This window comes from Notothenia rossii, assembly GCF_949606895.1.
Source record: "Notothenia rossii genome assembly, chromosome: 5".
In the NCBI taxonomy this organism is placed as follows: Eukaryota; Metazoa; Chordata; class Actinopteri; order Perciformes; family Nototheniidae; genus Notothenia; species Notothenia rossii.
Window position 1 is genome coordinate 23,285,467 of NC_136903.1, and position 12,090 is coordinate 23,297,556.

The 12,090-nt window shown below is 43.7% G+C and overlaps 1 protein-coding gene across 1 annotated transcript in view; it reads left to right on the forward strand.

Moving 5' to 3' along the window:
• mrpl23 (mitochondrial ribosomal protein L23) overlaps positions 1–11,762 on the forward strand; it is a 36,232-nt gene extending 24,470 nt beyond the window's left edge. Inside the window, exon 5 of the mRNA XM_079681131.1 lies at positions 10,510–11,762. Within this exon, the coding sequence (XP_079537257.1) occupies positions 10,510–10,674 (165 nt within the window). The 3' untranslated portion in view covers positions 10,675–11,762. The remainder of the gene's footprint in view (positions 1–10,509) is intronic.
• Positions 11,763–12,090: the final 328 nt, after the last annotated feature.

Consider the following 12,090-nt stretch of genomic DNA (forward strand, 5'->3'; position numbering starts at 1 on the left):
CAGTTCTCGGTGAGAAAAACTTGATTCTCATTTTATCAAGATTCATGAAGCCCTACTTTCACTGTAATGTATCTGTCAGCATTCTAGGCGTCTAAATCGTCGTCGGAAGGAAGGAATGGGCTGATACACTAATTATCGTGTGTACAATATATATGGGTGTGCGCACATATGCTGGTGGTGAGTCTAATAAAAGGTGAAGCTTTTTCCTGGCAATCAAGCTTCACTGAAAGGCCCCCCATCTCCCTATGTGTCTCCTGATTTGGAAAATTCACTCCCAAGAAAAATGGTGTGTGTGCATGCGTGTGTGAGTGTGTGTAGATTTTCACTAGAGCTCAGTAGGGAAAGAACATGAATTATAGAGACCAGAGCAGGGTCTTCACCATCCGGTTTGGAACCTCACACGCAAACCTTTTTTTGAATGGCTTCAGTCGAAGCTGTCTGTTTTTTTTCTCAGACTTTCGACTCAGATCAATTGAGTTTGGATGATGCAAGCTCTAATGTCAGGACTATGATGCAGATGTATTGCTTCGGCAAATGCTTATTAGATATTTATATAAATAAAAAAGAAAGAAAAAAAGAGATACAATCAAGACCAATGTCTAAAAAGCAGAACAGTACCGACATTGAGTGAAATGTAACCTCTAATCAACACCACACTTCAGTTGTATGAATACAGTTTAATCCGGAGGTTTCTTTCTCTCATCCTACATATCCAGCATAGTTTTTTTCTTCTGTGGTTTTCGATTGATTCTTACCTTATCTCTCTCTGCAGCATCTTCTCTCATCACCCTCATTTCCTCCCACATTTCCTCCAGGTTCCCCCTGTATAAAGATAGCCTAGCACCACACACACACACACACACACACACACACACACACACACACACACACACACACACACACACACACACACACACACACACACACACACACACACACACACACACACACACACAGTGCGTGTCCACATGCTCGTAACCTTTCATGATTACCCCTGACCTCCTGACCTGTAATGACACAGCTGCCACTTTGATCAGCCAATCACCATGCGGCGCCACCCAAGTTCTCAGCGGGCTGCCACTGACCTGATAAAGCCCTCTGATAGGCCCCTGCTGATGCATTTCCTGTTTTGGTATGCTTCTTCATTTTTTATTTTCTCCACCAGCTGGTCCCCGCATTCTTCAGAGTCAGGGAGGGGGCAGGGGCAATGCCTGGATGTTTATGTTGCATGTTCATGTAGGGGTGAGTGTGTGTGTTTTTGTGCAATGGTCTAACTGTGTGTGTGTGTTTGTGTGCGTGTGTATGTGTTTGTTAGCCTAGATAGTTGGGTTTGGGGCTGAGAGGGGGCAGGGTAGGTTGAGAAGATGCTTGAAATGGGGGGGGAGGGTGTGTGACGGTTGTTTACATGCGTAGACGAGAGAGAAATGGGGTACTTCGTGGGGGTTGGGGGGGTGAATGACATAGATGGAGAGGATAATGATAGTGAACAGCTGTTTATTTGTGTGTATGGGGGTGGGGGGTTCAGACAGGCAAGGTTTAGGTGTGATTTGACTTTAAGGTACATTGGTCAGGGTCTATGGCTGAAAACAATATGATTCACTGTTTTTAATTATTGCTAATATGCACAGATTTGGTCGTGTTATTCATGACTGTTATTATTATTGTTGTTGTTGTTGTTGTTATTCTTGGAGTGTCCAGTTGAAGCCCAGATGAATGTTAACATCTTTGTGGGTGGCTGGGTGTGTATTTAGATGGTGATGATCTTTTCCTGAGAGCTCTGTTACCAGGGTCTAATGTCTCCAGTAGCAGGCTTTGAGCAGACATGCCCAGACATGAAAACTACCACACACACACACACACACACACACACACACACACACACACACACACACACACACACACACACACACACACACACACACACACACACACACACACACACACACACACACACACACACACACACACACACACACACACACACACACACACACACACACACACAGTCCCACACAAACAGACTTTCCTTACTCGCACCCTCCGTTTGTCTCCGGGCAGAAGTATTTGCTTATCCTTTCTTCTCTTTTCTTTTCTCTTCACTATTATCTGTAAAGCGTCTTTGAGCACCTGTAAAAGCGCTAACAAATTAAATCTATTATTATTATTATTATGTATGTATCACTGGCTGCCCTGTACTAGTATGTCAGAGGGTCCCTGCTAAAGATTTTAAAGTATTTTCAGTCGACACCAGAGCCAGTGTTCGCCCACCTGCCTCTCTACTGCTCCTGCTCTTTGTCCCACAAAGCACGTACTTACTTTATCATTTTACTGACCACATATACAACAGAATAATATTCATCATAACAAAATCAGGTAGACTGAAAATACTTGGTGTATTAAAACCCTCACTGATGAACCAATCCGAATTTCTGTGACTGCCAATGTCAAATCTAACACAAACATGGTAAGGTATTGGCCAATACAAAATGCCTATCACAATGTAATGCCTCACTGCTTGGGACTGTTCCGATTTGTTATAATAATAATAATAATAATAATAATAATGATAATAAGCTTTTTGTATAGCACTTTTAATGCATTGGGTGCAGCTCAAAGTGCTTTAGTTTCAGTGTAAGGCTATAACTACACATCACATCGTTTCTTAAAATTGATATGAGTCCATGCATTCATAACATGATAACAAAATATATGTTAAATTCACTATGTTTCCAGCTAAAATCTGAATTTAAACCAAAGCAGAGTTTATTTAAAGCATAAAAAGAAGCCGACAGTCATATGTGAGAAACAGATTTTTTAACCACCTCCTGGTTTTGGAGTAAACCCCTGAATTTCGATGAAGAGGTTATTAGCATCCTTGCTGAATCAAGCATCACTCGAAGAGCAATTCATTCCCCCATGTGTACACATACATCTATGCACAAAAACAATTGTCTGCAAACTGTGTTGAAAGATGTTTCTCTATCTCCCTTATGTCCCATAGGCCATTTAATATGAGTGACATGCAGACACACACAAACATACGCTGCTGCAAGCCAGAGCAGACCAAGTAATTTGGCTGTTGCCAAACTGTGGAGGAGATGTCATTGTAATTGGAGGGAGGGTCTGGGTCATGACCCTTAATGAACCCACAGCAGGATGCTATTGGTTAGTGGTCTACTCTCACTGCCACTTATCTGTCTTTTAACAGAATGAAGTTATTTCACTTTTCTTTTTCTCTCAGCTGTTATTTTGCTAAATTCCTCAAGTCATCTGAACAGTTTGACTTTTTCACCTCATTTTTAAATGACTTTCTCATAGTATTCTCTCACATTTTCCTATTAAATCATTCTGAATTGACTGTCTCTCCTACGTGAACAACGAAAGTCCAGATTTATCTATCTTGGTATTGACTTTCCTCACCCTTTCACCCTCCCTTCTCCTTACTCTCTGTCCATCTCTGTCTCACTTTTCAGTTCCTGGCATGGTTTGTTCTAGGAGGACTGGACAGAGGTGTGTGTGTGTGTGTGTGTGTGTGTGTGTGTGTGTGTGTGTGTGTGTGTGTGTGTGTGTGTGTGTGTGTGTGTGTGTGTGTGTGTGTGTGTGTGTGTGTGTGTGTGTGTGTGTGTGTGTGTGTGTGTGTGTGTGTGTGTGTGTGTGTGTGTGTGTGTGTGTGTGTGTGTGTGTGTGTGTGTGTGTGTGTGTGTGTGTGTGTGTGTGTGTGTGTGTGTGTGTGTGTGTGTGTGTGTGTGTGTGTGTGTGTGTGTGTGTGTGTGTGTGTGTGTGTGTGTGTGTGTGTGTGTGTGTGTGTGTGTGTGTGTGTGTGTGTGTGTGTGTGTGTGTGTGTGTGTGTGTGTGTGTGTGTGTGTGTGTGTGTGTGTGTGTGTGTGTGTGTGTGTGTGTCAATGAGATAAAGTGAGAGTGAATGTGTGGCCCACCCAAGGGCCTGGCAACAGGAGCTGTTTACAGTTATCAGACTAGTCATCATCTTCTGCCCTTTTCCATTCTGCTCTCCCGCCTCTACCAGTTTTCTTCCACAATTTATTCAGTTTTAAGATTAAAAGCACCCATAGAATCTACAAGACTAGGCTGAGTCATTATAGAGACCAACAATATTAGAGCACTATGCAGTTGTGGGTATCCAACCTAAGATCAGAGAACAGTTGGACTGTGTCAGAGTGGACTGATGTCAGTTGACCACTGAAGCTTTTTTAGGGTGTTTGCAGATTTGGTGTTACATCTACTTGAGAAAGCCAAGGTTTCTGTCTTTTAGCCTTTCAGAGTTATTACTGTGGGTTTGTTAGTATGTAAGACCGCCCTGAGTTTAAGCTTTCACACGTCATCAAACATATCTAACTCTTGGGAAAAACATCTCTCGGTTCAGGGTGGACCTCTTTGACACTTCCAACTTTTAGTTGGTTTGTTCAGGTGAAACATACAATTTGACGCAAACCTGGTAAGTTAAATGAGGTAAAGCTTTTTAGAACATGTCATGTAATGTGAACTAAGTACACAAAACAGTCCAAAAGAACATTCCCATGAACATGTTGTTCATTGTTTGGTAATTGTCTCATATGATTTTATGGGTACAAGGAGACGGATGTTTACATCGGATAGCCAGCAGTTACTCATGCTTGGAACGGCCAGCATAACAAAATGAAGCAAGGGCAAACCACAGCCTGTACTGATCACTTTGGTCAGCTGGTATGAAGACCAGAGATGTCAAAAAGCAGTCCAAAATTCTTAGTTACACCTAAAGGAAATGGAATCAAACCCCCTTGCTCCTTGGCTGCCAAAATGTGTAATCTTGCAGGATGACAGGTTGCCAAAACTCTGTCCAATAAACAAGCTACTTGTGAGTCCATCTGACTTTCGTTTACAAGCCCCGGTTCACTTGTAATTGGGCAGTGTGAACTTAAATGAACCGAAGAGAAGAATGCTACAGCGTTTTCATCTGTGGTTGAGACCAAAGAACACACTTGCAAAGGTGTGATCACACCTTTATAATCCACAGTCTGGCTGCTAAATCCCGGTTGGAAAGAGTGTAGTAAATCCTCCTCTCTTGAGTTGAGCTGCCCTTGTACGGTAATGAGTACAGCCTACTACAACTTGTCAAGTGGAACTGGTGACTGGCCAACGGTAGGAAAATGATAGCTCTTTTTTAATAAGCAACTTCAGGTGTCAATGCGTACAACTGCATGAGTTCCTGCAAAAGAGCATGCTGCAGTCAACATTTCCCTCGTTAAATAGGGTTTATATGGACTGACACACACCCACAAACACACATTTATCCCACACACTCAGCAGGGGGTTGCCCTTGCTCTAATCCTGGTAACCTCATCACTGAGGTCTCTCCCTCTGTAGTCTGCCAGGCTCTCCTACTGTGTGGCCAAAATAGGGTTCTACCACACCTCTGGTTCTTGTTTCAATACCACACACTTCTATTCAAGATGTCTCTGAGCTTTGCCACGGTTTACCCCACCGCACCACCACACTGCCACCACATCCACACGACCCACAGCCTCATCAGACTTCCCCCCGTCGTCGTCAACACCTCTCCGTTTCAGCGCGTGGTCCAGATTTGACCTTACTCTAATGTCAGCTGCCAACATCTGGTTGATTTGTATTGACTGGTTTGTGAATGTCGATATCTTCTGATGCCTTCTGCGTGGTCCGTCATTAACAAGAATTATATGTAGTGTGTCTGACAGTCTCTTACGGTTTTGTGGGGGGAAATGACTCCGTTTCCACTTAAAGGCTTTTCAGTCACTGTGACCACATTGAGAGCTGCTTGTTCTTTAAGTCTGTCAAGTGTCTTCCTCCAAGAAATCAGTGTTCTTGTCCCCCAACCCTCAGTTACATCTTATTTAGCTCCATAGTTCTATGTGCTCAAGGATTTAAGAGTGCTGAATTCAATATTTAAGTTGTAGATTATCTGAATGGAAGTCCCTATATGACCTTTCAAGTAATTGTACAGCTGTTAAATAGTATTATAGTAGTTAAATGTTGCTCCAAAATGACTTCATTCCAGAGGACATAAAAACTGATATGACGGAGGCTGTTCCGTGGATTGAGGATATTGGAAAATGAAATAAAACCTACTACAATGGAGTTGAGTAATCATCTTTAAAAGCCCAATTCTTAGTTTTTTATGTCCACATTTGTACCATAGTTCTGATTGTGCTTACTGTGCAGCCCATTAAGAAGTATTTAAATGCTGATATATCTTTCATCTGTCACATGGGGAGGTCTGGTTCTGTTCCAGTCTAGCCCGGTCATGTCCCGTATGTTTTACTTCTCAAAGCAGCAGGTTGAATCAGCCTTTTGTGTCCGGAGATGCCGACTGCTTCCATAATGTGCTATTCAGCTCCAGGTCGGTAGAGCACTGTGCGCAGTGGCACCTTCCTGTTTTCATCAAAGACATTTTAACACATCAAGCCAGAACAACTAAGGCTTTCATACTTAAATCTAATCTAATGAATAATAAAATAGTCACCCCTTTCACTTTCCCCCCTGTATTGATTTCACATGCATTCCAAGGTTCCAGGACACACATTTGTCCATTCTTTGAAAATTCTTCAATTTTTTCCCCCTTCTCTTACTAGGAAACTGCTGCAAACACAAACGCACACCAGGACTCTTCTCCCCCCCCCCCAAACCCCAACCCTACGGCTGTTTTTGAGTTACGACTGCATGCTTAGTTTGTTACAAATCAGAAGCAAAGGTCAATCAGATAGAATACAGTTGTCCTTTGTGTGTCTCTTTCCATCTCTCGCTTGGTCTTCTCTATTTTCACTCTCCTCTCCCCCCCCCCCCCCCCCTGCCCTCTGGGGCTGCAAACAGGATTACTTAGGGTTTCTATATGACTCTGTTGTATCAACATAAGCACATACACACTTACACAAAACCAGGTTTGATTTAAAGTCATTTTACTTGAGTACAGTTTTACCCTTGAGGCTTCCACAAACTATAAGCAAGCAGTAGATACCATCAAAGACCCAAACTATTTTCTGAATGGAACTGCTGATTGTGGTCCCTAATTTCACAGATTTCCCGAATGAACTGGTTAAAAGTCTGACAGTGGTCCCCGAATGACACAGTGCAGGCCGACACCATAAATACACATTTCCTGGAACCGAGCGAGACATTAAATTAGAGCTTAATAAGGAAACATACACGGGCACGCAGATGGGGAAAGTGAAACGGGTTGGTCGGGTGTCAATGACAACATTTGCCTTTCCCTCTTAACCCCCCAGAGTTTCTCCTTCTTTTCCCATTGAGAGGGGAAACTTTGGGTGTAATGGGTTGTTCGTGTGCGTAAGAGGAGTACGTTTACATCACTAGCAGCGTGGGGCCTCATCCCAATATTCCTGGATGGAAGCTTAAGTCAATTGGAAGCATAGTGGAGATGATTGCAGAGTGAGGGAAAATATCTATTCCTACAATTTGTCTTCTAGGAAGCATAGTGGATGATGGAAAGAAAACCTGTTGAGGAACACAACGCCTGACTGTCTTTCTCCACATTTGTCCTTATTGGTGAGGTCAGTCTCCTCTTTAAATCACTCATTTTGCAGTCATACACACACTCCCCCTCTCTCCCACACACAAATACACAATTGGAAAGCGGCAGTCAGACACACAGGAAAGATCGTTTGGCTCGAAGCACATCATGACCGAGGGGACATGGGCTTTGCCTCGTTTGTGTTGCGATGTATATATTTCAAACAAAAATAAGAGCGCTGTCTGCCAGCACTTTTTCTAACTGCGGAAATGTGTCCAGCAGACGCTTGACACACACACACACACACACACACACACACACACACACACACACACACACACACACACACACACACACACACACACACACACACACACACACACACACACACACACACAGGGTGCAGCCTGCTGCCAACAATAAGACTTGTTTAACGAGTCTCGGGGCTTTGTTGATTTCAATCTTAGGGCTTTGTTGTTTTTGTGAATCGCACTCTCAGAGACCGGTATTAATCTTCGCCATGTGTATACATGAGGTGTCCAGCACTGCGCCGTATAACTGGGAATTGTCATGCGACAACGTTTGGTTCATATTTGGTGAGGTCTTGTTTGGCTCGCCGCTACGTTGTTTCCCCCCGTTGCCAGGTTCAGTGTTTGCAGTGCTGTGGTAGACCCCTTTTCTCCGTCACCCCTACTTCCCTCTTCCTCCTCCCCATTTACGTCCTCACATCAACTTCCCTCATCTTTCTCCCTGCCACATCCTTATCCTTTTCTCCTCTTACCTCTTACTCCCTCAGTAAACTGGTCTTCCCTTGGCCTAATGCAGTGTTTGTGTTCTGGATTATGCGTTCCTCGATGGTTGAATGTACAGAGAGACACCGAGGGTCTTGGTGGGGCCGTTGGCCACCAGGTGCTCCTCCTGCAGCTCTCTCCCTGTGCCTCACTAAACCCTCTCCTCCCCACCAGGACTGCACTCAGGTCTCTCTTCCTGCATTACGGCACTCACTAGAAACCCTCCTGTAGTTTGCACAGGAACAGGGTGTTTTTCCTTCTGATTGAAGGTTGCGCTTGGTTTGCTTTAGCTGGTCATTAAAGCTGGTATCAAAGAGTTTAGACTGAAATGGATTCAAGTGTGTGTACCAAAACATTATTATACCAAAACATAATTTTCCATAATAGGTGTGTTTTGGATGGTTGGATATAATTAGATACAGCGTCATGGAAGTATTGTCAGACTGGACATGTCGGGTTGGATTTTAGTTCTCACACATAAAGACTGAGTCTAGTTAATATCTTAATGCAATGACTTCTGGGTCTGTGTAGGATAAGACCCAGCCAGTCTCTCCCATCAGGGTGTCTTGTTTATCACTCAAAACCTCTAATTAGCATTAGTCAGTAACTAAGAAATGCCAGTGTAAGATGGTCGGTGGTCTCTCCAACAAACAAAATGAGAAAAGACAGTGGCTTATTGGGGCTCAATGTTTTTAACTTTTATAAAAAAATTGAGAAACAATTGCCGTTGATTTCAAAACAAACAGGTGACAATGTATAATGAAAAATGCCTCTTGCATCCTGAGCATTTACTCTAAGCTCCTCTGGTGCATGCTCATATCATTTTCACTTATTTCCATTTCACATATAAGCTTTGCATTAACCAGTGTAAATACTTCACATTTTTACGTGACATTTTATATTTTTTAATTACTTTTGTGTGTTATTTAGCTTACCAGCATGTATCCAGTCCTTATTTTTCTTGCATGTTATTTGGTTTTATATGAATGTTATTATTCTCTTACCTGGTCATAACGTGCATAGAAGTACATGCAAACACACACCTCAACAAACACAATTATACTTGCACAAGATTAAACATAAAATACTAATTCCCAAGACTCCTGCTGTGGGTTGTCCCAGCCAAGCAGGTTCTGCAGATGAGCCCAGCTTCATTCTGTATCTCTGGCTGAGTGAGTTTCATGTTGTCTCCCCCTTTGGGAATGAAACCATGCTATGTGGTAATTATATGCATGTTTCTCTTGGTATTTTGGGGGTTGGAGACAGACAAAGTTACATTCACATCAGAGCCAGACCATTCCTTAACGCCTACACACTGACCCCAAACAAAATAGTTCAAATATTTAAAAAGATTGACAATTCTGCTCATGCAAGCAATTCATTTTATAGGCCCCTTAAATTAATATGGAAGTGTATGAGTCCCATAATGACATTTGACTATTTGTCATTATAGAGTTGAGGCTGTCTTGGGCGTAAACTACAATGTTAGTGATAATTAATCACTGTGGGGACATGTGAGGATCAGCAGTTTGCTCACAATCCAAACACTCAGTGATACAAATGACACATTGAAGTGCAAGTTCATCATCAAAAGTTATAATACGGTTTTACATCAAGTTGAGTCCTTTAAGGACTACAATGATTTGGCTCCAGTTGAGACTCATAACAGTGAATTCTTGTTGCCAGGTGTCCATGGGAGAGGCTGAGAGGGATAGGCTATGGATATGTGTGAATGCATGCACCCGCTGACCTGTTATTTTTTGTGTGTGTGGGTGTGCAGGCATGTGTGTGTACTGTACTCTACGGCGGCCTGACACAGACTACGGTTGGGCCAGTGATGCATTAGACATGGCCAGAGATGGGTTGGTATGGAATAAATAATGGATACCATCCTTTCCCTCTGAATAAATCAAGACCAGAGAAATGGAGAGAGATGAGAGATTACATGTGGGAGAGAGTTGGATATATTGAATGCCAGAGAGAAAGAGCAGTGTAACTGGAAGAGGAATATAGAAGGAGAAACGGTTTCCTGAATTCCGAATGAGTATCTCACTTTCCGTTTTGCAAAGAGAAAGGGAAAATACAGTTTGATGCTTTCTTCTTGCACAAACAAGTGAAATGATTTTAAGTGAAAGTAAAAAAACGAATTCCTCTTATTACTAGGAAGGATCATAATGTTTTCTTTACTCATTTTGCTCTCTTTTTGCCTTTGAATCCCAGGCCCAGGGCCAGACCTTCAGCTTCCCGGATGTCTTCCCAGAAAAAGATAAGACGCCAGAGGAGGGCTCCATGGAAGAGATGGAGCAGAAGTTCATGGAGGACGAGAAGCAGAGGCAGAAACTTGACCCCAGGAGAGGAGGGGTCACGGAGTGGTTCGGACTCTGAGTCAGCCCACTGACCGGGAACTCTGTGCTCATATGGCGTGACGTGGGTGTTTGATTGGGAGCAACATGTATTGGCTTACAACGCCACTGTTGTGATGTCACTTCTACTTCTGTAAGAAATAGTCACAAGTGTGTAGCAAAGAGGAATGAGCATGTGTGTGGGGGACTGGAGACGTGTGTGTGTGTGTGTGTGTGTGTGTGTGTGTGTGTGTGTGTGTGTGTGTGTGTGTGTGTGTGTGTGTGTGTGTGTGTGTGTGTGTGTGTGTGTGTGTGTGTGTGTGTGTGTGTGTGTGTGTGTGTGTGTGTGTGTGTGTGTGTGTGTGTGTGTGTGTGTGTGTGTGTGTGTGTGTGTGTGTGTGTGTGTGTGTGTGTGTGTGTGTGTGTGTGTGTGTGTGTGTGTGTGTGTGTGTGTGTGTGTGTGTGTGTGTGTGTGTGTGTGTGAGAGAGAGAGAGAGAGAGAGTATATGAGAGAGAGAGTATATGCAAGGCTTCGGTCCAGTAACAGAGCCAGACCAGAATCAAAGGAGGAGGAGAGTGGCCCGTGTCCATCTTTCATGAAACCAGCCCATCATGCAGAACCTCACCTCAGATGCCCTCCTATCCTCCCATCCTGCTCCACCTCCTCTTCTTTTACCCCTCCTGTTTCGCACCTCTGCACCTCTTCTTCCTTCGTCTCTCCTCTCTCCTCAGGAGTTTCCTTTCCTCTTCTCCTGTTTCCTCTGCTGACCCTTTGTCTCCTCGTATCTCTCCTACACTGGGGAGAGTGTACTGTGGCATCCCTAGTAGCCCTGACTCTCAGCCAGTTGGATCAGACTACCTGGACAACCCACATCCTTTCCTCTTTTATGAGTTTGCTTTGGATTAATTGACCACTTTAGGTAAACAACAATCGAGATGTTGTTTGAGCAAAGCAACAACACGGAATTTGCTGGAGTGTTTTATTATTCTGTGGTAGCACCTCTTGCCATAACTCCGAGAGTGCCCAGTGTTTGTGTGTGTTTGCCTAGCATGCAGGACTTGCCAGTGAATCTGTCTAATTGTAAGTGCTGTTGGAATAAGAACTAATAAATGGCTGGCTGTCCAAAAGGGCTATGCTTACTTTTTTTTCTTGTATTCTCCTTGCCTCATCTCCCACGGCTGCTGCGCTCAACAACTGGCACTTCAAGACGCTGTCCGCCACACAAGCTGGCCTTCCCTGTGCCAACGTGGTCTGGTAGCTGTTTTGACAAAGTAATGATCTGTGTGAAGCGGGCCACAGGAGGACTGAGCTCTCTTACGGTAATAAGGCCCATAAAGGGGAGGGATCTCTCCTGGGCTCGCTCAGACCCTCCATTATGCTGAGAGGCCAAGGTTACAGTAAGTGTCCCCCAGCCGTGACCACTAATGCTGGACGGCTAATACAAAGGTCCAGTCCCTG